The sequence below is a fragment of the Rhincodon typus genome, chromosome 19 (assembly GCF_021869965.1).
Source record: "Rhincodon typus isolate 14 chromosome 19, sRhiTyp1.1, whole genome shotgun sequence".
Taxonomy (NCBI): Eukaryota; Metazoa; Chordata; class Chondrichthyes; order Orectolobiformes; family Rhincodontidae; genus Rhincodon; species Rhincodon typus.
In genome coordinates this window covers 26,306,640-26,334,303 of record NC_063350.1, presented here as the reverse complement: position 1 = coordinate 26,334,303, position 27,664 = coordinate 26,306,640, and the positions used below count along the sequence as shown (strand labels likewise).

Here is a 27,664-nt window from a genome sequence, read left to right as displayed (position 1 = left end):
ACAATGGAAGAACAGGGTACAGCAACAATATATATTAGTTGTCTGCTCTAATACTGCAAACAGCTAACCATCAAGACACGTTCCTCCATTATGTGTAAACAAAAAAACATATAAACAGAATTAGGAGCAGACTCTTTGACCATTCATTATGATCATGGTTGATCATCCAACTCAATAGCCTGTTCCCACATTTCCCCTCAAATCATAAAACCATAAGACATAGGAGCAGAAATTAGGCCATTCGGCCCATCAAGTCTGTTTCGCTATTCAATCAAGGCTGATAAGTTCCTCAACCCCATTCTCCCGCTTTCTCCCCATTCCTTGATCCCTTTGATAATCAAGAACCCATCTATCTCAGTCTTAAATGTACTCAGTGACCTGGCCCCCACAGCCTTCTGTGGCAGTGAATTCAATAGATTCACCAGTCTCTGGCTGAAGAAGTTTCTCCTTATCTCCATTCTAAAAGGTCTTCCTTTTACTCTAAGGCTGTGCCCTTGGGTCCTAGTCTCTTCTTCCAATGGAAGCATCTTCCCAACATCCACTCTGTCCAGGCCATTCAGTATTCTGTAAGTTTCAATTAGATCCCCCCTCGTCCTTCTAAACTCCAATGAGTATAGTCCCAGAGTCCACAAATGTTCCTCATATGTTAAGCTTTTCATTCCTGGGACCATTCTCGTGAACATCCTCTGAACCCGCTCCAGGGCCAGTACATCCTTCCTGAGATATGGAGCCCAGAACTGCACACAATACTCCAAATGTGGCCTGACCAGAGCCTTATAAAGCCTCAGTAGTACATTCCTGCTTTTATATTCAAGTCCTCTCAAAATAAATGCCAACAATGCATTTGCCTTCCTGACTACTGACTCAACCTGCAAGCTTACCTTGATAGAATCCTGGGCTAGATCTCCCAAAGCCCTTTGCACTTCAGACTTCTGAATTTTCTCCCCTTTTATTCTTCTTACCAAAGTGCATGACTTCACACTTTCCCACGTTGTACTCCATCTGCCACTTCTTTGCCCACTCTCCTAACCCGTCCAAATCCTCCTGCAGCCTCGCCACCTCCTCAATACTACCTATCCCTCCACCTATCTTTGTCCCTTTAAACCCTTTGATCCCTTTAACCCCAAATGCTACATCCAACTCCTTCTTGAAATCATATTATTTTTTAGCCTCTATTGTTTTCTGTGATAGCAAAGTCCACAGGCTCACCACTCTTTATATGAAGAAACTTCTCCTCATCTCATCTGTAAAGCAATCCCCGATTGTGGAATCCTTGGTCATTAAGAACATCCTTTCTGCAACTACCCTTTCCGTTAGAATTTTATAGGTTTATATCAATTCCCCCTTATTCTTCTGAACCTCTGCAAATATATATTCTATAACTCTAATCAATTCAACTTCTCCTTATATGTCAGTTCCATCAACCCAGGAATCATTCTGGAAAACCTTTGCTTCATTCCCTCTATGGCATCTTCAGATAAGGAGCCCAGAACTGCACTCAATATTCCAGGTGTGGTCTCATCAAGGCCCTATATAATTGCAGCAAGACATCCCTGCTCCTGTACTCAGATCCTCTCACTTCAAAGGCCAACATGTCACTTGCCTTCTTACTGTTTGCCGCACCTGCATGCTTACTTTCAGCCTTGACCAATGTACGAGGACACCCGAATCTTGCTTCACATTCTCCTCTCTCAATTTATAACCGTTCAGATAATAATCTTCCTTCCAATTTTTGCTCCCAAAGTGGATAACCTCATTTATCCACATTTATACTGCAGCTGCCATGCATTCGCCCACTCACTCAGCTTGTCCAAATCATACTGAAGCATTTCTGCATCCTCCAGCTTTGTGCCATCTGCTAATTTGGAAACACTACATTTATTTCTTTCATCTAAATCATTAACAATATATTGTGAATAGCTAGGCTGTTAGCACTGATCTCTGTGGTACCCCACTAGTCACTGCCTGCCATTCAGAAAAAGACCAGTTTATTCCTACATTTTGTTTCCTGTCTACTAACAAATTTTCTATCCATCGCATTACACTACCTGCAATCCGATGCGTTTTAATTTTACACTCTAATCTCTTGTGGGACTTTATTGAAAGCCTTCTGAAAGTCCAAATAAACCACATCCACCAATTTCTACTTCATCATTCTGCTTGTTACGTCTGTGATGATACTGCAGCTTTAAGAGGTGTATATTGTCCTGGTTTTTGTTTTAATGAAGAAAGGTTGAGACAGAGGTACCGAGCAATCTACTCTAAAGCCAATCAAGTAAACAGCTTTTAAGGCCTTGGGTTTTTGTTTGAAGACATTGGAATAACAGAAGCAGCCTGAATGGGTGGAGTCAAGCTCCCACAGAACCAATATTTTTAGTTTTCTCTTATTACAGTTGCTGGGATCTTAAAGCTGGATGGGGAAGCTCTTATTTCTGTCTCCGTTACAGCTAAAAGCTGGGGTCCTCTTCCTGCTGCTAAAATTGTATGTGAGACAATCTATTTTACTGAATCTGCCTTTGCAAGAGTGTGTTTATGGCAATGTTATTATACTGGAAGTTAATTAGTAGTAGTTAATATATATTATTTTGTTACGAATTTCGACAGAGCTACCATCAAGACAATTCTTTTCTTTATATTTTGTCTGTATTTTAATTATAGTGTATGAATAAAGAGTTGCTTGTTTCAAGCCTGGTAGTTTGACCAATTGCATTGGATCCAGAACACAACGCCTTACACTTACCTTTAAAATAAGAAAAAGTTAAGGGTCTAGACTATCTTCTTAATATATTTTGAGCTGTTTTGGTCGGTTCTATAACAGATCCTCAAAGAATTCCAGTATATTTTGTCAAGCATGATTTCCCTTTCATAAATCCATGTTGCTTTCATCTGATCCTGCCAGTGTTTTCAATTGCTCTGCCGTTGAATCTTTTATAATAGACTCTGACGTTTTCCTCACTAAGACATCAGGCTAACAGATCTATAAATCCCTGTTCTCTCTCCAGCTCCCTTTTTAAATAATGGGATTACATTAGTTACACTCCAAGCTGTAGGAACTGTTCCAGAGCCTATAGAATCTTAGAAGATGACCATCAATGCATTCATTATTTTTGGGGCCACTTCTTTCAGTACTCTTCAGCCACACAGGCTATTCAAAACTTTCCTTGAAGTTAGGAAAATCATTGAATGAAACAAGTTTGAACGCATATTGAGAAGCTAGTTTTAGGAAATAATTTTAGAATTAGCATTAGGTTTATTGTTACATGTATTCACATGAGTACAGTGAAAAGTTCACATAGTTGTTGCTTACCATGCCATTTTAGGTGCAAAGGTATCTGGGTGGAGATTCTTAGGAATAAATTTGAAAAATAAAGAAATAAAAAGTCCAGGATTACAGTCCTTCCATGCAGAGAAGATGGAGCAGACAAGTCTGTGCTGGTCTCTAGTCTGCGCTGGGCCTGACCTTGAGTTCACACAGGTCCTCGCCACCAGTCCACGCCAGGACCTTGCCTTCAGACCATGCCTGTCTTCACCTTGAGGCTGGGGGTCCATGCCAGCTTTACCTCAAGGCTGGAGGTCCGCACTGGTTTCACCTCAAGGCTCTGGCATGAATATAGTTGCATACAATTATGAAGTTGTTCCTAGGTTGGACCTAATGCTCTTCCCCCCAACAGGTTTGAGGGCAGGGGATCGTATAAAACCAGTGGGAGACCATCTTGCGCCCTACCCCAAGTTGTTTGAATTCTTACCAAGGCCGGGGTCTTGCAGTCCCAAGAGTGACCATTGGTCTCAGTGGCGCTGCTGTGGCTAAAGAGGTGCTGGATATTTGATTTGCCAACTGCTGTCCAAGGTGGGTCTTATTCTGTGACGGGGGAAGTTGGGGTTGGGGAAATAGTTCCATTTGAAAGCAATTAACCATCCACCATTAAATTATTATGGGCCAGCTGCCAGGATTGAGGGTATTTTTGCCATTGATTTTCTAGCTTGGGGAAGTGGGGAACCAAGTAAAATCCAACACCTTTGTTATTGTTTATCATTGGCTTCAAAGCCAACTGGCAGGATGGGGACATTTAAAATTGATGTCACAAGGTAAACCTTCATCTTTGGGAAAAATAAGCCGTGCTTTATGATTACATTAGAATTCTGTTTCCCTGAAATTATTCTGAGAAATACCAGCATATTAATACGTTTGCTTGACATTTTCAAAATAAATAGGTTATTATCCATTAAATAGCAGAGAAAAGAACAGCAGTCATGCACTAATATTTGGATTGCAAACCTCACCAGTATGCTCTGCCACTACATCAACAGTAAGGATTACTATACAAAATACTTATTATGTTAGCTGAAATGGAATTTAAATGAAAAAGCAAAATCTTCAAGATGTTATTACATTGCACATAAAGCTATGAATCACTGAAAAGTCACACACACCATCATACTGTAGGTGCAAGGGATCCAAGGCTCGATAATGTGTCATTTCACCCAGTTATAGAACTTTCTGCTGCTTTTATATATTGTCTGGTCTTTTTGTCATTTCTAATAAAGCAAATGGGGAAAATCTAAAAGCCCTTAAAATTGATCGCAATAAACGCAGGTGAATAATACTGCACATTGCAGATTTAAACCCTCTACAATACTTCATACTACAAACAACAGATATGCCAAAAAAACCCCAAGAACTGCATATGCTGGAAAACAGGAGCAAAAACACAAATTTTTGGAAAATCTCAGCATGTCTGGCAGCATCTGCAGAGAAAAGGCAGGGTCATCTTGTCAGGTCCAGTTACCCTTCTTCAGAACAGATTTGCCTGCCTGGTTATCCTGTTTTGCTCTGGAAGATTTGGGATGGATAATGCTGGATCATTAGAAGAGTCCAATTGGTAGCAGAGATGGTGACATTGTATTAATGTCACAGAACTAGCAATCTATTGACTTTGGGGACATGGGTTCAATTTCCCCATTTTTTTTTTACTTTAATGATTCTGGAGTTTAAATCCAATCTTAGTAATGATTACCATGAATCCATCAACTGTTGTCAAACCCATCTAGTTCACTGATGTCGTTCAGGGAAGGAAACCTGTCACCTTTACCTAATTGGGCCTGTCTGTGACTCCAGACACAGTAGTGTTGGTGACACTCAACTGCCCTCTAAAATGGCCTAACAAGCCACTGGGATCAAGGGCAGTTAGGGATAGGCAACAAATACTGGTCTTACCAATGTCATTCACATCCTATGAAAGAATTGACCAAAAGCCTCAGCATAGTTCACTCTGGACATTGAGTGGCTGAGAAAATAAAAATAATCAGAAGCCATTTCTTCTTCCTGCTATAGATGAGAGATCAGGTGTAGTAAATGTCTACTCTCTGCAATTCCAATAGAGTGGATTCCCTGCCTATAGTTTGTAAGTATCTGTTTGATATGCAAAAAGTTCAAGACTATAAAAGGGAAGTAGCATCCCAAGAGAAGTGAATACAAATTGGAAAATGCAGACCGCTAAACTAAGGATGAATTAATGGTTTCACATTTACTACTTCTCAATATAAGATGGATACGGGGCATACAGACACAGAATACAACAATAACATATCCCTCTCTCAATTCAATCATGAATTGCCACAAGAATTTATGATGATTGGACTAATGAGCATTTGAATGATCAATAATGTATAAGACGTTATGTAGAAATGGCCAAGTGATTCTGTGACCCGAGAGTACTTTGCTACCTCAAAAGATGTTTTCTTTCAAATTCAATAAAATCCATAAGTCAGAAAGATTTTGGCTGCTACCAGTGTTATCAGCTCTTGGAGGCCAATGAATCTGAAGAACTGAATTTATAAAGGTAGAGTTGCCGTAGTCTTACTAGACTGTAGGGTTGCTCTCATTACAGAGCAATAATTTGGTGGTAGTTTAACTTGAGAGTCACCATGCCTCAGGCGACGGGAGGGGTTGAGGAGCAAAGTAATTTATGGTATCCTCAGCTGGTGCAGGAATGGAACCCAGGCTGTTGCCATCATTCTGCATCACCATCCAGCCAACTGAGCTAACCGATCCTGTCGCCAAACTGTATTTATTAAATAACCAAACAAGAAAATCAAAAGGACAATTTCTCACTTTTTAAAGTTGTTGCTGTGAATGATCAAACGAAAAATAAGCATGAATTAACAGGCAAATTGCAGTTGATTATAAACTATGTATTGCATATTAAATAGAAGATACAACTAATACAGATCTTACAAATGCACTCAGCAGTCCAATCAGCATATCAATTTCAGACATGAAATCCTTTAAAACACTGTCTTTCTCCCCAAGAATCGTAGTTCCTCTTCTTCAGGAATTTAGACTGTCATAGGCAGAATTGAGTTGGTGTAGGTCTACCAATGTTATGTTTAACTAACAGAAACAACTGCAGCATTTGTGTTTTTGCTGAATCTGAGCTGCTGGAGCTACACTCCATCTTCTTCTGCCTGCCTGGGATCATCACCTGAACTTGGATATCTGTGTCCTTTGTATCCTGTTTCAACCAGTTTCCATTTCCCTGGAACAAAAACAAAGTTGCTGGAAAAGCTCGAGGAAGGACCACCGGACTGAAACGTTAACTCTGTTTTCTCCTCCACAGATGCTGCCAGACCTGCTGAGTTTTTCCAGCAACTTTGTTTTTGTTCCTGATTTACAGCATCCGCAGTTCTTTTGGTTTCCATTTCCCTGGAAGTCTTGCTTTCCAATCTCAGTTTCGGTATCCCTGGAAACCTGAACATCAATTTTCCTTTCTGTTAGGATCTGACTCAAAAGAAAACATAAGCCTTGAAACCACAGATTTTATCACACCAGCCACATGAAAAAAAAAGACACGATGCTTTGGGAAGTAAAACAATGTACGAATGAATGTCATTTTAGGAATAATGTACAAGTGGACACATGACCCTCAAACTGAAGAAAAACATCAGCTCTGCTGTACTTGTGGAAATAGATGATTAGTGCAGTCCCACTCCAACTCCTTGCAACTTAAACACACCCTGTAAGGAGAAGGAGTCTAGGAAATCCAATCATCAGGTATGGAACTGAGTCACATTCACTTAGTTTTGAGATGCACTACTCGGGTTAGGTGTTGGAAAGCCATCTCTATCAATCCACCAATTTAAATTGCAGGCATGCCACCTGAGTCAAGGATGTAAAGTTATTCACAAAGCTAGATTTTGAAGTGTATCTTCAAAACTTAAAGGAAATTCCATAGCAATACCATAACAGAATTAACTATATTTTAATTTAAATTGACTTTTTGAGTTAATGGAAAATGTTAAACTAAGTTCAAATACAAATAAACTTCATGATACAGAATTGTTTTCATACAATGTGTTTAATCACTTCAGTCAAAATTTAAAGTAGAACTGAAACCTATTGCCATTACATACGGCTAGTAAGACCTGGATATTTCAATGACTTATTTTTTCACAATGATGTACAACATTGAACGTGAAGAGATTAACTTAGTGCATATGATTTTCTGTTGTCCGTGGTTTAATGGGCTTTTCAATCCAGTTAAATGAGTCAATACTTACAAAGGGCACAAAAGAATAACATCAGACCATGTCATGTGTATTCACTGCAGACATGCCTACCCTTATCTCAAGACAGTTTTAAAATTAGTCCTTGACAATTACTTAGCTTTAGTATAGTTATGACTCAAAAGTGCACCCATCTTCTAAAGTCTAATTAGGTAATAAATTAACAGCACAACAGCTTGGCTAGAAGCTTCTGAGATATCTTCAGTGAGAGGTACTACTTCATTAAATACATTTGGCATTATTGCTCATTAAAACATTCTGTTTTTAATATTAACAATAATGACTGAAAGAAAATAATAGCCTCTTGTATACCTTGTACGATGATGTGGGCCACAGCCTGGATAGACCCTTCAGTGTTGCTCGCATTACAGTTGTACTGCCCCTGATCCTTGAAGGTGACATTCTGCATGAAGAGCCCACCAGAAGAAGTGATGGTGTACCTGAGGTCATCAGGAATTGGGTTGTTATTACCCTTAGTCCAGATGATGCGAGGTTGAGGATGTCCCGAAACTCCGCATTCAAGTGTGACACTTTCTCCTACCAATACCTCCGTGTTCTGAGGCTGAATCACAAAAGAGGGTTTTGCTGGAAAATAAAAATTAAGTCGGGGACTTTTCAATATTCTACCTTCAAATGTCAGCTAATGTTATATCCAAATCATCTGGAGAGCATTATATTGTGAAGAAAACTTTCTGTATCAGACAAATCATTAAATTGATGGAACTGTGTTCGATCCCTGCAAATAGTTTGAAGTAAACTGCTAATCATTTCATAAAGCACACTGACCATTCAAGGGAAAATACTATCTCTGGCTTGTCTAAGTTCAGTGGATGGGGTATAACTTAATTAGTATAGTGGGATAAGGAAAGGAGATAGGAGATACTGGGAATTGAAAATAATAACATTGTCCCAATTTTTTAGAAAAAGGCAGCTTTCTTTTTTCTACTGTCGAGTAAGTTCTGATATTTCTGAAAGCAGACAAAATTTTACCTTTAACAGGTGCCAAGTTTTCAAGCAATAAATAAGCACCAATTTGTAAAAAAAAGGAAAGCTTTGTAAAAAGCACAGATGCCTGTCTATAGCGTCAAGAGTTTTTCCAATTTTATACAGCGAATGATTCCAAAATATTGTTCAATGTGTTAGAAAAGTTTCAAATCAAAAAATCTCAATATAAAACCACCTTTAGGTTTAACAGTTAATGCAAGTGGATGTGGATACTTTTATAATGCAACTTTCTAGAGGGATGTAGATATCTGCAGCTTGATAGTTGTCATTGTATTTCGAAATGTGATGCTTTCAGCCACCACTTCTTTTAATACATATGTATGCTTGATTGAAATTCTGCTGAAGCAATTATCTACTGCACAGCACAAATTCATGGTGCTTTAATAACATTCCACACTTGATTTACTAATATTAGACATATAGTTACTTGAGATTAGAGGTCAAAAGAAGTTGTCTTGGGAGGAATATTATGGTAGAATAGCTGTCAAACACCTAGTAATTTGATCATACACAAAATATAAGACCAAAAGATTTTAAAATTAACTTCTCTCAGTCACCTGCTAGGCCAGTCAGATCAAGATTTAATCTAATTATATTAAGAAACTATAAGAGATGATTCTCTCACTATCTGGTTGCTTGAATGTAATCTCTAGTCTTTGAATTTATTAAAAGTTTTTGTGATAGCTTTCATAAATTTAATATTTTCATTAATTAAATTTAACTGCCAAGATTAAACTTGCATCCATATTTCTTCATAGTGTGAGCCAAACAAAGATTCCAATGTTAAGAGATTTTTTAAACAAGTCCAGGGAAGGAAAAAAGATCAATGACCTCATCATAAAATAAAGGGCAAGCTGTTAAGGGATTATTTTATGAGTGCCATCCTTTTTAATGTTAAATTAGGAGTCAAACTTGATTAAATCTTCTGCTAAAGAACAGAACCTTATCCTGCATTTAATGTTCAAAAACATAATAAAAGCATGATATTTTAATTCATAAATTCATAAATTGGAGTAAACGGGAAGAAAAACGTACATGTTATTAGAATATGCGATGTTATACCATAAATGGCTACTTTATGACAGAAATCCTTATTTAAAAGGGAATCAGGTGAATATTTAACAAAGGGAAGAAAATGGAATGTAAAGTGGAAGTAGAGGTAAACTTTAGTGAACTCCAGTTGAAAAACTAACATTCCACAGATGTGTTGAATAATCTTCTGTGTCATCATTTCTACAGATTTAGGATAAACAGACAATGTTGAACAATAGTAAAATATACGGCAATATAAAATGTCTGAACAGATTTCAACTTCCTTACATGGTGTTCCAAAATACCGGAGGATTACTTCATTTGTCTTGACCTCTCCTGCAACGTTTTTAGCCATGCACTGGTAGGCTCCTTGGTCTGACTCTTTTATGTCCTGAATCATCAGTGTACCATCTTCCAACAGATTCACACGATTGTCATCTTTCATATCTATTTCATTACTGAGGGGACATAAATAGGTCATGATGCAGCAACATGGGAACTTATGCAAAATGTACACTAACCCAACATCCAAAATAATTAGTTTATCCAAGAACACAACAAAGTAATATAAATATAAAGTCAAGAATAAACACATCCCTTATTGTTCCAGCCAAAGATATTTCTGCAAGTTATGCAATGTTAAATGATGGATAACTGTCTTGCAGTTATGTGTATACAATATTTGAAGAATGTATACTATATAAAATTTACGTCAATCTTCAATGTTAAAGACTAAGTTAACAAATACAAAGTATGGTTGAGCCCAGAATTAAATGTAGTAAAGTAACTGCGGATACAGTCCTTGCTAAGAGTAATTTTCTTAAAATGTTTTGGACTCCTGGTCTGACAGTATTTCATCTCCGGGTGCTTACAGCAGTGGGGACTGAACTCAATAAGCCATGCTTTGATTTATTTAAATAGCTTGTTGGGTTTGAAATGGTTATCAGAGACTGAAAAGAAGTCCATGTGGTATTATTACTTAAAATAAATAATAAATAAATCGGATCAGCCTGATTACAAGCAAGTTGCTAGAAAGGACCTTTGGTGATCCACAGTATGTGATCTTCAAAGGGAAAGGGCCACTAAAGAATCTCAACAGGACTTCTTGAAGCTAACTTTGTTAATTATTTTGCAGACGTGATGTAACAGAATTGGTGAACGGAGGAAACTTCACCTATATTGTTTGTTGAGATTTCTAAAGAGCCTTTGAAAATTTCTCTTTCGAAAGGGTCAGAAAGTTGAACCTTCTGCAACTGGCAAAGTACTTCTTGTGTTCACATTAATGGGAAACACGTATGAACAGAGTTCATCACAGAGGCTGATTAGAAGAATTGGTTTTCAGGTCGTTCATTATCTTTATCACTAATCAGCGTGAAGGAAACAAAGGGGATTGGACCCATGTCTGACAAATTTACTTTCACCTAGACAATTATAGTATTCTGCACTGGCGAGGTTGACTTCAAACCAGTGTAGCCCAAGGAAGTACATATGTGAAGGTGAGTAGGAAAAAGACCTGAGTAATGGTGCATAAATAAGTGAATATATAAGATCAAAGCTACTAATTAATCTGAGATAACAAGGTGTAGAGCTGGATGAACACAGCAGGCCAAGCAGCATCAGAGGAGCAGGAAGGCTGACGTTTCGGACCTAGACCCTTCTTCAGAAATGGGGGAGGGGAAGGGGGTTCTGAAATAAATAGGGAGAGAGGGGGAGGCGGATAGAAGATGGATAGAGGAGAAGATAGGTGGAGAGGAGACAGACCGGTCAAAGACACAGGGATGGAGCCAGTAAAGGTGAGTGTAGGTGGGGAGGTAGGGAGGAGATAGGTCAGTCCAGGGAGGATGGACAGGTCAAGGGGGCGGGATGTGGTTATAGGCAGGAGATGGGGGTGGGGCTTGAGGTGGGAGGAGGGGATAGGTGGGAGGAAGGACAGGTTAGGGAGGCGGGGACAAGCTGGGCTACTTTTGGGATGCGGTCGGGGGAGGGGAGATTTTGAAGCTTGTGAAGTCCACATTGATACCATTGGGCTGCAGGGTTCTCAAGCTGAATATGAGTTGCTGTTGCTGCAACCTTCGGGTAGCATTGTTGTGGCACTGCAGGAGGCCCAGGATGGACATGTCGTCTGCGGAATGGGAGGGGGAGTTGAAATGGTTCGCGACTGGGAGGTGCGGTTGTTTAGTGCGAACCGAGCGTAGGTGTTCTGCAAAGCAATCCCCAAGCCTCCGCTTGGTTTCCCCGATGTACAGGAGGCCACAACGGGAACAGCGGATGCAGTATACCACATTAGCGGATGTGGAGGTGAACATCTGCTTGATGTGGAAAGTCTTCTTGGGGCCTGGGATGGGGGTGAGGGGGGAGGTGTAGGGGCAGGTGTAGCACTTCCTGCGGTTGCAGGGAAAAGTGCCGGGTGAGGTGGGGCTGGAGGGGAGTGTGGAGCGGACAAGGGAGTCATGGAGAGAGTGGTCCCTCCGGAAGGCAGATAAGGGTGGGGAGGGAAAAATGTCTTTGGTGGTGGGGTCGGATTGCAGATGGCGGAAGTGTCGGAAGATGATGCGTTGGATCCGGAGGTTGGTGGGGTGGTACGTGAGGACGAGGGGGATTCTGTTTTGGTTGTTATTGTCGGGAGGGGTGTGAGGGATGAGTTGCGGGAAATGTGGGAGACACGGTCGAGGGCGTTCTCGACCACTGAGGGGGGTAAGTTGCGGTCCTTGAAAAACGAGGACATCTGAGATGTACGGGAGTGGAATGCCTCATCCTGGGAACACATGCGGCAGAGGCAAAGGAATTGGGAATAGGGAATGGCATTTTTGCAGGAAGGTGGGTGGGAGGATGTGTATTCTTGGTAGCTGTGGGAGTCGGTGGGCTGGAAATGGATATCGGTTTCTAGGTGGTTGCCGGAGATGGAGACAGAGAGATCCAGGAAGAAGAGGGAGGTATTAGACATGGTCCAGGTGAACTTAAGGTTGGGGTGGAAGGTGTTGGTGAAGTGGATGAACTGTTCGAGCTCCTCGTGGGAGCACGAGGTGGCGCCAATACAGTCATCAATGTAATGGAGGAAGAGGTGGGGTTTAGGGCCAGTGTAGGTACGGAAGCGGGATTGTTCCTGGATCTCTCTGTCTCCATCTCCAGCAACCACCTAGAAACCAATATCCATTTCAAGCCCACCGATTCCCACAGCTACCTAGAATACACCTCCTCCCACCAACCTTCCTGCAAAAATGCCATTCCCTATTCCCAATTCCTTCGCCTCCGCTGCACCTGCTCCCAGGATGAGGCATTCCACTCCCGTACATCTCAGATGTCCTCGTTTTTCAAGGACCGCAACTTCCTCCCCTCAGTGGTCAAGAACGCCCTCGACCGCGTCTCCCGCATTTCCCGCAACTCATCCCTCACACCCCTCCCCGCAATAACAATCAAAACAGAATCCCCCTCACCCTCACGTACCATCCCACCAACCTCCGGATCAAACGCATCATCTTCCGACACTTCCGCCATCTGCAATCCGACCCCACCACCAAAGACATTTTTCCCTCCCCACCCTTATCTGCCTTCCGGAGGGACCACTCTCTCCGTGACTCCCTTGTCCGCTCCACACTCCCCTCCAGCCCCACCTCACCCGGCACTTTTCCCTGCAACCGCAGGAAGTGCTACACCTGCCCCTACACCATCCCCCTCACCCCCATCCCAGGCCCCAAGAAGACTTTCCACATCAAGCAGATGTTCACCTGCACATCTGCTAATGTGGTATACTGCATCCGCTGTTCCCATTGTGGCCTCCTGTACATCGGGGAAACCAAGCGGAGGCTTAGGGATTGCTTTGCAGAACACCTACGCTCGGTTCGCACTAAACAACTGCACCTCCCAGTCGCAAACCATTTCAACTCCCCCTTCCATTCCGCAGATGACATGTCCATCCTGGGCCTCCTGCAGTGCCACAACGATGCTACCCGAAGGTTGCAGCAACAGCAACTCATATCCCTGCAGCCCAATGGTATCAATGTGGACTTCACAAGCTTCAAAATCTCCCCTCCCCCGACCGCATCCCAAAACCAGCCCAGCTTGTCCCTGCCTCCCTAACCTGTCCTTCCTCCCACCTATCCCCTCCTCCCACCTCAAGCCCCACTCCCATCTCCTGCCTATAACCTCATCCCGCCCCCTTGACCTGTCCGTCCTCCCTGGACTGACCTATCTCCTCCCTACCTCCCCACCTACACTCACCTTTACTGGCTCCATCCCCGCCTCTTTGACCGGTTTGTCTCCTCTCCACCTATCTTCTCCTCTTTCCATCTTCTATCCGCCTCCCCCTCTCTCCCTATTTATTTCAGAACCCCCTTCCCCTCCCCGATTTATGAAGAAGGGTCTAGGCCCGAAACGTCAGCCTTCCTGCTCCTCTGATGCTGCTTGGCCTGCTGTGTTCATCCAGCTCTACATCTTGTTATCTCAGATTTTCCAGCATCTGCAGTTCCTACTATCTCTACTAATTAATCTACTCTGAAAACCTCGTGTATTGGTATGTATTACTGGGAGAGGGAGCCAGTTAACTCATTTGGCTGGTTTGTGGTGCAGAGTAACAACAATATGGGTTCAATTCCTGCACTGGCGGAGGTTACTACTAAAGGCTCTCTTTCTTAACCTCTCCCCTCACCTGGGGTGGGGTGACCCTCAGGTTAAACTACCACCAGTTGTCTCTATCTCTGATGAGAGAGCAGTCCTCTTCTTTTTTTACTGGGAGAATTAAGTATAAAGCAAGAAATACTATCACTTTTATGCATCAGGATTTGATCAGGCTGCATCTAGAGTACAATGTTCAGTTTGGTTTGCTCATAGAATGGGGATCCCACCCCTCGTAAAGGAGCAGGGCCACTATCTAATAAATTAAAGGCCCTTAATTACTAAAACACACTTAGACCCAAGACTTTTTACTTTGGAGAAGTGTACAATTTGAAGTGTTATTTTGGGGTCTGAAAGTAATAAATGGTTTAGACTTAATTGAGACAACAAGGTGCAGGGCTGGATGAACACAGCAGGCCAAGCAGCATCATAGGAGCAGAGAGGCTGACGTTTCGGGCCTAGACCCTTCATCAGAATTGAAATTTAATTGAAATGAGTTATCCACAGTACACAGGCTGGAGTGGACAAGTATAACTATGGTCAAAAGGAAAGAGAGAAGTGACCGACTGATCAGTTCCCACAATGAGGAGAGAGCTCCCTTGGCAATTTCTGGTTACAAGAGAATTCCAGATAATGGGGTACAGGAATAACAGGACTATATTGTATTCCAAACGACAGCCATTCATGTTCCTGAGAAAAATAAGTATATCGCAGGTCATGTAACTCTGCAGTTGGCTCACTGCTCTAGGATATGATTCTCCCTTTGGGAGGAACTGCTTAAGGTAATGCGAGAGATCCTGGGTTCAATTCCTGGACAAGCCTTTATATAGCTGGAGATGATGGCATGATGGTGAAAATGTTGGGTTTGCAATGCTGCAAATTTCAATTTGTCAGTTGAGAGTTTGATTCCAATGTTGGGAGCTATTTAACGATTCTTGTAATGCACTGGTAATGTCCTCACCTCTGAGCCAGAGGTCTGGGTTCAAGTCCCACCTACTCCAGGAGGTGTGTTATAACATCTCTGAACAGGTTGATTAAAATATCTATAGCAGATCACTGGTAGCTGTGCTTGTTAGACACTGCAGTTGCTTTTATTACCTTCAGGGCAATTTCCTAGAGTTCTTTCCTGAATTGATTTCCGACTTGTCCCTTCACTTTGCCCTTTCCAGGGGATTGAGAGATGAGATGGGATGGGATGGGATAGCAGAAGTGAGGAATGAGGGGCGGCAAGTTGGGTGGGGCGGTATAACTGGGCAAGAAAGGGGTGAAGGAAGAACAGGCTGATAGCATGAGAAATTAATTTTACTCCAGGATGGGACAGGCTTTGTAAAATAATTGACTTTTCCTGTCCTCCCTATTTGTGCTTAAGATTTTGAAGGTAGTTCATATTGAGAATATTAATTGTCAATATTAGTTTTCAATACAATATCAATACAATTAGAATATTAATCCAGAGGTGATCAGGAATTTTAAAGCAAGGGAGGGGAGAGGGAGAGAAAATACAAAAATTTACAAAAATTACAGGAATGTTACGTTTGTTCAAAAGAGGCAGAAAAATGTTTCAAATCATTCAATTTGCTTGTCATGAAGTATTGGCTTATGCCTTGTTGCCCAGTGGTGGAAGTGTATCACAGCTGCAATGACTACTCAACAACACTATCATAGAAAACAAGCTTCATCATTATTATTTGTGCAGCACACTACATACTTTCAAAAAGATTAGTTATTAAGGCCTATAGTTGCCTCTATGAATCACCTTCATTTTTTATACAGATGTGAAAACTTACGTTGTTTCACAATATTTCATGCATTACAATATTCAGCTTCATGTTCATACAGCTTCTTTTACCAAACGGTCCATGTCTTGGAAACTCAGTTAGGTTTACAAAAGAAGACCACTCATAAGTTCAAAAATGCTGTATCAAAAGTGGGTTATTGCATATCATACTAGCTAAAACCTTGGAAAATTCAGTAATGACCCCAAAAAGCAGGACAATGTAACAAGATGAACAGAACATACATATTGCTTTTTTTTCCACAAGTGTGTGCTGAGGCCATCTACTGTCTAAGGGGGTACAAAATATCATAAGATCTTTTATCAGAAGTGTGTGTTACCAATGCCAAGATGGTCGGCAAAAATGGCCGCTGGCTGCTTAAGTGGATAGCAGCGATGATACTACATCACTGCGAGAGAGCTGTCTAGCTAACCCCAGCCATAGCTGGCCACACTCCTGTGCCTGTTTACAGACTGTGCCATTTGTAATAAGGACATTGTCTAGCCAAAAACTACCCATATGCCAAATAACAGAAACATGCTAACGTTGTATCAAAAGTTTGAAGAAACTTTTAATTAAATGTAAATTTCCTGGAAATTCACACCATTAGAAATGAGCTATTATGTTATTAGCTTGAAGACGTCCACAGGAACAAAGTTTAATACATTTCACACCTTTTTGGCATTTTTGAATACTTGCATCTTTGTCAAAATTTGAGGTGATGAGTGAACAAGAATATCCTCCAAGTTAAAATTTCTAAAACTTAAGTTAACCATTTTGGCTCCATACGAAATCTTGCAATCAACTGGCTGATCCTAGCTACCTCCTGTCTGCCTATTGCAGGCAGACCCTACAGCACCGGCTCACACTGCTCTGTTCACTGGCCATGAAGTGTGATTCAAAGCTCACCTTCTGTCTATCAGCAAAACTACCTTTCTACATATCTACAAAATTGCTCACACTGATACCGAGGTCACTCTGCCATCCTTCCTCAAGTCCTCGCTTGCATTCTCCAGTGTTATGACAGTAGCTTGTCATGTGTTCCACTCCACCATTACTGGTACAGTCTTAAGCTCGAGATCCATCTTGCAAAACCACTGTACCTCACCTTATTCTTTCCCAGTTTTAGAAATATCTTCATAACTTACCTATTCTGCAATACCTCAACCAAGTCTTCTAAATGCTGTTTGGCGTCAACATGGTCTCCTTATAAAGGGTTTTTTTGTTCCAAATAGCTGACTCCTGCTGCTCCCAATTATGCTGATTGATAGTTAGTCTCCTTACAGCCATTCCATTAATACATCTTTCTCCGATTTATGAGTGACATTTTAGTTATTGCCTACTTTCTCATGACACAATTATTTTCCTCTGTTCATTTAGAGCGGCTTTCAACGATTAGCCACTGTGAAATGTGAAAAAGTTACCAAAAAGGAGACTTAACCTTTTCTATTCTGGGAAGCTGTAAGTACTTGATGAACACTTTACATGACAAAATAAAATGAAATCACGACTTCAAAGAGTAATTATATGAATTAAAGCCAACATGAAATTCCCACAAGTGGGCAGTATGATACATCAAGTAAGTTCACATCCAATATATTGTGCTCATATGTAGTTATTACACCTCCTGTAGTCTTTGCTAAAGCTGATTTATGATTATGATCACTTAGGAAGAGTTCAACATTCTGGTTTCACATTGCATCTTCCCTGGTACTCACTTATTGTGCAGCCAGATGATATTGGGCTTAGGGTTGCCCTCTGCCCGACAAATAAAGTAAACTGTGTTTCCCAGAGTAACATCCACATCTTGTGGCTCAGAAGTGATGCGAGGTCTTTCTACAAGAAAAGGGGATTTGTATTGAGTTCAAGTTGCTTCCATGAAATCAGGAAATGCCATAAAGGTAATTGCTCAACATTGAGAATTGTTATCATTGCGCTGCTGACAAGCATTAATCGGTAACTGGACTGTAACTGAAAATGAAGAATAGCTCCTATCCTAATTAACTATTATTAGCTAATAAATATAAACCAAAAGTCTTCAATTTCATCCTACACCAATAATTGACATAGTATGATTAACACAAGGACATAAAACCATTTTAGACAGCTTGGAGTATGTAACAGCTGGGGTCAGTTGGTAGCAACCTTACATTAAACTCAGAAAGTTGTATTCTCGAGTTTGAATCAGGATTTTAACATGATCCAGATGACACCTTTTTCAGATTTAAGAATACCACATTATCGTGAATGCCTTTCTACTTACCATCTGGATATCCAGATGGTTGGTTGACAAGGGTCTGTAATCTGGCCTTCAGTTCTCCCTCCAGGGATCAACAGCCTACAGGACTAATTCCCTACCTCAATGACTCTATGCCTCAAACCCCCACACACTGGCATGGGCTTGCCTTCTCTTGCAGGGATCAGAAGCTGGTTCCCATCTCTTTCTTTTTTTTTGTCCTTATATAGCTTTTCTAATTTTGCTCAGTGAACTAAAAGGAAAAACATTGTACAATAAAGTTGTGTCTTCACAAGTTGCCTAACCACAGATATGGGAGTGACATACAACAAAATTAAATTCTTTACAGTGCAAGGATAGAAGTTTGAGTTACTAGAAGTGTGTTCCAAATATTGTTTTGAGTATAATCAGCAGCACGTGAATGATCAGATTTTGGTGGAGTTCAACACGATGCATTGTATTTAAAGAATGACTTTGAACTTATAACTTTTATTAAGGTTGAATTTGTTAAAAGAAGCATTAATATTAATTGCATTAATTGCAAGGAAAGAATTACAAGGTTTTTCAGTTTTCATGTTCACAAAGTACTCCAGAAAAGTTAGGCAATTAAACTTCAGCAGTTCTACTAGACAAATTACACAATAGATTTTTGCACAAATTCTGATGAGGTCAAGATAAATTCGGTTTTCCTAACATTTCCATTCAGGATAGATTACTTATAATGTGGACTGGGTTGAACTTATTTTTAGCTATATTCTTTGCTCACATCATACTTGTGAAGCAAAATATAACAGGCAGTTTTCAAAATTGGAATAAAGATGATGGGGTGTTGTGATTAATGAGAACATGAGTCAGTCACATGTTGCTTATGTATGACCAGTCAATCCTGAAGGAAGATAAATAAAAAGACTTTTATAAATGCAGGAGTAGGGGGGATAAAGGAAAAATCACTGAATTCAACATAGAGTAGAAATTAAAGCAGAAACTCTGGCCAACTTGCATGGCTCAGTTCTTCAATAGTTTGTCTCCGTCGCCACCAGTAGAGACCTGGGTACAGAAAGAGCTGACGGGAAGAACCATGCATGTTTCAGGGTTTTAAACTATCCAAGTAAACCGTTGACCTTCAAATGTATTTTGCTCTGATTGCTGTACATTTGCCAGTTCTATAAACTTTATGCCCCACACACTTTCCATTTGAGGCTTTGACAAAGCCAAACTCGGAAGCAAGGTGTTGATACCATAGCCAGAGCAAACAGCTGCAGCAAAAGCTATATCATGAGTTTTCTCAGGTTCTCACACGCTGCCAACTTCCCTTACAGAGAAGGTCCACAATCACCTCAGTCCAAGAACATCTATGCAGGAGTTCCTCATGATTGATATATTCTAATCAACCTGTCCAGAGACATAATTACACACCTCTGGAGTAGATGGGACATGAATCCAGGTCTCCTGGCCCTCAGGTAGGAACACTATCACTACACCACAAGAGCCCAGGGAGTTTCTCTAGGTAGAGCTTTAGACCAAATTGTTTTCAGTTGCTTCATTAACAACCTTCCCTCCATCATAAGGTCTGAACAGAAGAAGGGTCTAGACCCGAAACGTCAGCTTTCCTGCTCCTCTGATGCTGCTTGGCCTGCTGTGTTCATCCAGCTCTACACCTTGTTATCTCAGATTCTCCAGCATCGGCAGTTCCTACCATCTCTGTGACAATGTTCACTGATAGTTGTGTAATGTTCAGTGCCGCTTGTGACTCTTCAGCTACTGAAGCAGGTTGTGTTCACAGGCAGCAAAACCTGGACAACATTCGGGCTTAGGCTGAAAAGCTCCAAGTAGCATGCATGCCATGCTAGTGCCAGGCAATGACCATCTCCAACCAGTGTGAATCCATCTCCTCTTGATATACAATGGCATTATCATCACGGACGATCCCACTATCAAATCCTGGGGTGTTACTATTAATCATAAATGGAATTGGACTAGCCAAGAGCAGGTCATAGAGTGGGATTTCAGTGACTGCAGTATGTACTATATACAAAATGCACAGTGGTAATTCACCAATACTCCTTCAATAATACCTTCAAAACCTATAACATCTACTGCCTAGAAGGACAAGGGCTGTAGACTCATGGGAACACCACCATCTCCAAACCACATAACATCAGTAAAACTGTTGTATCACCGTCACTGGAACAAAATTCTAAAACCTCCTCATGAAAAGCTCCAACTGTACAAGATGGATAGCAGTGGTTCAAGAAAGTGGCTAAACTCCACCCTCTCAAGGATAACTATAGGGATGGACAACAAATGATGGCCTTGCCAGTGACTCCCACATCCAAAGAAAAGATTAAGAAATATTAAAAAGTTAATATTTCTGCCGAGGGAAACTGTAAAGGATTAGAAACAGATCAATTGAATTGGCAAGCGAAAGCTGATGGAAAACGTTGGGATATTGGTGGATAGCAAAGAACCAAAAACAGAATATAAGCAGTGAGAAATTATAAACATTTTATAAATTATAAATTTGTTGACAAAGAAATTTCTCAGATACTTGTACACAAAACATAGAGTTAATATGTAGTTTCAGCAAGTATTGAAGAAATGAAATATTACATTAATCTTTATTGCAAAGGGGCTGCAATTTAAGAGTGAAGGGTCCTTGCTGCAATAGCACCGGCCTTTGGTAAGATGGTTCCTACAGTCTAGTCTACAGATTTGGTCTCTGTACCTCAGAAATACCGTAATGAAGGTTCATTAGATTGGTTCCTGAGTTATAAATGTTATCCTGTTTTCTGCAGCTGCAAAGAATGAGCTGTGATCTCATTGAAACATTATGATACTCAGAGGCCTTAACAGGGTAGATGCAGAGGGACCAGTTTCCTGGCTCAAGAGTGCAGAACTAGGGGACATAGGCCCATATCTTTGCCAATGATGGAAATGGTGAATCTCTTAAAAACTGGACATCCTGCCATCAAATGCACCATTTCTAATTATCAGTTGGGACGGGCTTAGGTGCAGCCCAAACTTCACACAGGCACCAAATCTTTATGAAAATTAATTAGCACTTCCTGATGATATCATACTTGCATCATCCCTGCATATCATACTGAATTTAAGAATCTGCATCAGATTCCTCTCCTAAAGATTATATTCATTTATTTCTCCACTGTTTGTTTATGTTCCCCATCTTTGTGGATTTCCTTTTGCTCTACATTAAACAATCCCACAGCTTTCTGGTCCCATCTCCTAACCTATATAGATCCCTCGCCACCTGGTCTGGTCCTTCCTAACTATATGACACCTTCCTAATTTTAAATGATTGGCAGACTTGCGGAGTCTTCCAAATCATTAACATACAATGAAAACAACAATGACCCTAGAACTGATCCATTTGACTTCTCCCGGATTTAGCAATTGTTGCTTTACCAACTGAACCAGTTAGTTTTGCAGTTCAAATCATTCCTCCTGATTCAAATCATTCTATCACATAAAAGAATCAATGTCTGCATCAAATGTATTGCTAAAGGTTTTAAATTCATTGAGTTTGTTTGGTTAGCTAACTTAGCTCTATACTCAAAAGAAACTCTAACAGTTAGCAGGATCTGTTATTTGCAAAGCCACGTTCACTAGTTATCATACTAGTTTACACCCAAAACCTTTTATCCTTTTAGAATAATTTTTATTACTTTAACCACTACTGATGCCTGTAATTCCATAGGCTACTCTCCCTTTCATGGTTTTTATAAGTTACTATCAGATTCTTTTCTTCTCTCCACTGTTTTGAGACAACTTTTTTACTCAAAGTTCCACTTGCAATGTATTAAGATAATATTTCCAAAGCTTTTTAGCAACCATCTTGCTTTTACAGAAAACCACGTACATAAAAACTTTTTAAAAAGCTATAATCCACAGCAAAATGATCAAAGATAAATGATTCAATTGCTTTTACTGCATTCAAAAATTCACCAGGAACATTTATATCCAGAATGTCTCTTTTGTGCATCTAGGAATTCAATTGATGGGTGTCCCACAGCAACATGTTGACTCAGGTGAGCAAGTAGCAGATGAAATCTCTCAGCATGCAGCATGTCAGTAAGAAAACCCTCTGTTTACTGGATCTGCACAAACATTTAAAACCACCTTCCTTCTGCATTCAAAGAACATCATTGCTCAAAGCTCCCTGTGAGAAACACAGATTAAAACCTAGGGTCGCTTACTGCGGTACAAGTACTGTCTTGAGGAAACTTCCATGTTTTCTCCCTGTGTAAGCAACGCATTAAAGCTTGAAGTTTCAAACTTTGCTATAACTTTAATATCAGAAGAGTTAATTATAATTGAAGATTAGTGATATATAACAAAAACTGATCAAGCAATCCTAATATTCGGTACACTAAACTAATCCCACAACTCTCACCAATCTCTGTCCCAGTCTAAAATGTTCCTACTCTGTGTCCTAGTTCCAGAATAGCACCTTTTCTCATTATAGACCTAGTGGCAAATTACTTTCAGCTCATACAACAATCCCACTTTTGGCTTCAGCTCAAAATTTTCAATTTGCCAAATTCCCTCCATTGCTGCATAAACTCCAGTCTCATGCTGTGTTCCGTAAGTCCTACACTCCAACTCGCACTATACTGAGTGGATCCATTCACTCAGTCAGTGTTACATTTATTGACTGATTGCTTTGCTCCAACTCCCGCCAACTATTGTGCTTCCTCTCCCTGCACGCAACCATGCATGAAGAAACCCATAGGATATCGATCGGTTAACAAGAACAAAATATTGGAGGCAATTTAATTTACTTACCGCAATTAAACTCCTGCACTGTTACTGTTGTAATCGACCGTCCCTGCAGTCTACTGGGATGCTCACAGGTAGCAGCTGTCTGGGCGTTACCATGTTCAGCATATTTCTTCAGAAGTTCTGCCAGCCACACTAACTCACAGTCACAGATCAGTGAATTGGAGTCCAAGCGACTGTAAAATACAATTATAATAGAAATATTATAAAATTAAAGAACAGTTCTTAGGGTACACAGGTAAATTGTTTAGGGAGCGTATACTCATAAGATTATGATCCAATATTTCTTAAACATCTTAGAAGATTTAATCCTATCATATAGGATTCCCACAGCACTTAAATATCATGCACAACTTAAAATCTTGTTCTATTAACAAGCATATTTCATATATGCTGGTTTGTTTCAACTTAGTAGCCCTTCACACACAGGAAGAGCTATTAGCACTTATCTCTTTGGTGGATGAATCCTGAATTAGAAAATCAACAATACATCCAACCTCGTCTAGTCCATTGCTTTTCTGGGTTGTCTTCTATCTACTCCAGAAGCTCAAACACAAGCAAATACAGGCCACAATTTTTTGCTCCAACCCTGGTGCAGGCTGTGGACATGGTGGGAGTGATGGGCATGAAATCGGTTGGGATTCCAGGGGTATTGTGCCCACCATTCACTAACTTCCACTGGGAAAGTTGAGGTGGCTCATCCACTCTTGGGTAACTGAGGCTTTTACATGGCCAATTAGTAGTACTTTATCAGTGAGGAGCATGGTATCCTGGCTGCAGGCTTGGAGGGGTGTTGTTCCTCTTGTTTGGGCACCCTGCGCCAAATGGAGAGCACATCAGAAGGATGCACCTCCACTGAAACCCCCCCTCCCACACCAGCCTCTCTGCTGCTGCCCGTTGTGACCTTCATGACTGGCCCAAGCAAAGCTGCCCATGTCATTGGTTGATAGCTATTGGAGGTGTTAGATCCTCCCACATCAAGGAGGAGACATGAACTCAGGCAATTAATTCCCCAAATGATCAGTTGGGTTGTGGCTTCTACAGCCAGTGGAGGTGGGCTTTCTCCATGTCTTATCAGCTACAGGGTAGGCCCACTTCCTCCATGTCAGATCCAGCCCATAATGTGCATAGTCTTGTCATAGAAATTAAATATCTACATGCTGCATTCTCATGGCTACACTCAAATTCAGAGCAACACTTTAAACGCACCATAAAAGGATCTATTTACTCGATAAACAGCTGGTAACATTTCATAACGAAGAAATTTGCAACTTTGTATTTATTCACTTTTAACCAAGTTTTGCAATTTCTATGTTGAATGATAAACAGTTTGTTTTTCCAGAACAGATGAACTATGATCATTAGTCAGCGTAATTGACTGTGTACGTTTTATAAACCCTCCTGTCAATGACAGATAGCAGATCAATTCCCAAAACAGCTCAGCAGGAAACATCTCTATTGTCTTCTCACCACATCTAAACCAGTTGCTGAAGGTAGATTAATGATTTCAATTTTGTGGCGATTAGTGAACATATTAGTGCAAATTGAGTTAATCAAAGATAGCGTTTTCTTTGCAGAAATGATTAAATAAAGAGAGAATGGCAACAGTTGTGCTCCCAGTAAAGGATTTTTACTCCATCTATGCCGCTTTACTGTTACAATGCTGCTGTGTGGGTCCTGCTGGCTCCTGACTGACAATTTGCATGGCAGTTCACCAAAGCAAACCTACTGGTTTTGCTAAGGTTGGCCACTTAAAATACATGAAACATTGGCAGACATGTAAACACAAGGAAAACTGAACTTACAAATCAACCTGCTCCACAGAAGTTGAATTTAACAGCATAAATATCAGGAAATGGTTTGTGGATGCAGGCTCCTGGAACCAAACTTAAAAGAGAAATATAAAACCCAGTTAAGTAGTTGGCATGTAGCCAACTGTTTCTCCAGGTTCCAGTGAAAATCAAAGCTGATATTATGGCAGCAATACGCTCTCACCTAGAATGTTAGTGCATCCCTGAACAGTCAGCCATAGTATTACTGATCACGGTAGAGGAAGAATGCTAAACTTCATTATCCATTATCTTTCAAAACCAGCTCCATACTTTCAGGTTTCACCCTTCTGTAGCTAATACCATTAGATCAGCATTTCTGATACTTCTGGGTTTTCCTAAACTTCTGCCATAATTTAGTAAAATGATAGTAATCCTGGAGAAACTGCATTTGTATAAGTTCTCTTGGGTTTCATTCACCTTGGCAAATTAACGGCAAATCCTGTGGAAATCCCACTCTTCATAGTTTGACCAGCAGCAGTGCAAAATAAACATTTCATTGAGAAACTCATATCCTATCATTGTTAACACAGTGATTTTGGGGCAGGGAAGCTTTAATAATCTCATCCATGTTTGTTCTTCATCCAATGTGGATGTGGTGAACAAGGCTAGCATCTAATGCCCATCTCTAATTTCCTGGAGAAGGTAGTGGTGAAATGTTTTCCTGAACCACTGCAGCCCCTGAGGTACACTCAGTGCCATTCAGGAATGAGTTCCAGGATTTTGGACGAGTGACAGTGAAGAAATGCAATATCGTTCCAACTCAGGAGGGAGAGAGAGGGAGAGAATTTGTGGGGAACTTGCATGTGGCTGTGCCCCCACATAACTGCTGCCCTAGTTTTTCAAGATGGCAGAGGTGTGTATGAGGAATGCCTTATCAATAGATACAAAGCAATTTCCAAACCCTTTTGATGGAGATCTAAATTAAAAACAGAAGTCAACAAGAGAATATTTGCCCATGTCCACACCAGTGATTTAATGTACTACCACCATTGACTTTGTTTAGTGTTGTGCGGATAACAATGCTAGTCAATCTTATTCCACCCATACAGGTCAGCCATGCTGCTTTCGAATTGTTTGGTATTCAATTTTAAGTTCAAATAGCCTACTCATGTTTCTCCTCTGGCACTGCTCTTCTGAAAACTTGGCTGTAATGTAAGGAGGGCAGACTCCAAAGGGCTTCACCTTGGCACATAGCAAATCAATTAAATAGGAAAAGTTTTTGAATACAAATATGTTCAAATTCACAACAGTTACATGAGTAAATGTTGTTACTTACAGTCTTTTCAATGATTCAAGTTGGTGGAAAGTCCCTGGATGTATTCTTGATAGTTTATTGTTGTGCAAGAACCTGCAAAGTTAAAGGGATCATTGATTTTAAAATAGTATCAATTAATTTGCGATAGACAACTGTTGCCTTTTTGTGCTTGTGTTCAACTCAGGAATACAATTCAGATGCTGTTCTAGGCAATTGTAGTATTCAGGATTTAGCTGAAAGATTCTCAATATTCCATTTAAATAAAACCAAACAATTCATTTCAGGGCCTGGGAGAAATTCCCACTTCTGCAATTCCACCAAGTAATAACATATTTACTTTAAACATATCATCCATTGTTCACTTTAATGACTCGAAGAGAAGAAGAGAGGGGAATTTTTCAGAGAATGTGCTAAGTATTTTACATTGGCATCCTATGGTACAATTTCATGGCCCAATGTGTTAGATCAAAGGCTCAGGAATATCAGATATTCTAAATAAAGCTGTTTGCATTGTGCTGATTCAAAATGATTAGTTTTTAAAAATTGCAAATATTATTTGCACCAAGAGGCTATACTCACAATCTTTCAAGTTTAGGAAGGTCAGTAAAAGTTTCAGATTCTAACACTTCTATATTATTGAAGTGAAGATAGCTGTAAGGGGGAAAAGAAAATTTGATTATACAACTGCAGCAAAAGAAATGGTCATTCCATTGTTGGGCTAACTCTCATTATTTTTTTTAGAAACATTTATCCAATTACCTTTGAAATATCTTATGGCCTTTATCTCAATAGGTAAGGTAGTATCGTTATGTTATGCATCTGGTAATCCAGAGGCCAAGGTTAATGATCCATGGACAGGAGTTCAAATACCAAATGGCAATGGGAAATTTAAATTCGGTTATCTCTATAATTTATTATGTTGCTCCCATTAATAATGATAACAAAATTGTTGTGATAGGATGTAAATGTACTTTTAACGGTGTTTGTCTGAAACTGCTGTCAATCATTACTCTTTCAATCCAGGATGTGATGTTATAGTCCCATAATTCTGTACTCATAACAAAGGAGCTGTAGTCAAGTTCAGATGTGTTTTCGCTGTATCCCTGTTAACACTCTATGTATGACTTCAATGTTGTTGATTCTGAATTTCCCTCTGATATGGCCAACCAAGTCACTCCATTTAGGTAAATTAGGAAAGGTCACAAAATTCCAGCCTTTCCAGTAATGCACCCATTCCACGAACGAATGAAAAAACTACGTAGAAATATCATTTTTAAAAACTTACAGCTGTTCCAGTGAAACCAATCCCTTGAATGCTTGCGTCTGAATTGTCTGGATTTCATTTTTGTAAAGGTATCTTAAACGTAAAAGGTAAAGCTTGTAAGACAATATCTTAGATAATGTATTGCCAAGTCATTCATCACACTTATTGTAACCTTATGCAAAAAAAATTGTTCACAGACTATGTATTGCCATTGTGAACCTGACACACACACACACACACACACACACACACACACTCACACTCACACACACTCACACTCACACACACTCACAC

The 27,664-nt window shown here is 40.3% G+C and overlaps 1 protein-coding gene across 2 annotated transcripts in view; it reads right to left on the bottom strand.

The window, feature by feature from the left end:
* The window catches only part of LOC109928564 (peroxidasin homolog), a 180,858-nt gene that overhangs the window by 46,198 nt on the left and 106,996 nt on the right, over window positions 1-27,664 (bottom strand). For both annotated transcript variants that reach the window (XR_007264204.1, XM_048608476.1), the window contains exons 4-10: window positions 27,392-27,463; window positions 26,686-26,757; window positions 26,128-26,199; window positions 23,026-23,195; window positions 17,705-17,822; window positions 9,889-10,058; window positions 7,876-8,148 (exon numbers count right to left, since the gene is read on the bottom strand). Coding sequence is in view for 1 of the 2 variants with exons in the window: in XM_048608476.1 (XP_048464433.1) it covers window positions 7,876-8,148; window positions 9,889-10,058; window positions 17,705-17,822; window positions 23,026-23,195; window positions 26,128-26,199; window positions 26,686-26,757; window positions 27,392-27,463 (947 nt within the window). In the remaining variant the exon portion in view is untranslated. The remainder of the gene's footprint in view (window positions 1-7,875; window positions 8,149-9,888; window positions 10,059-17,704; window positions 17,823-23,025; window positions 23,196-26,127; window positions 26,200-26,685; window positions 26,758-27,391; window positions 27,464-27,664) is intronic.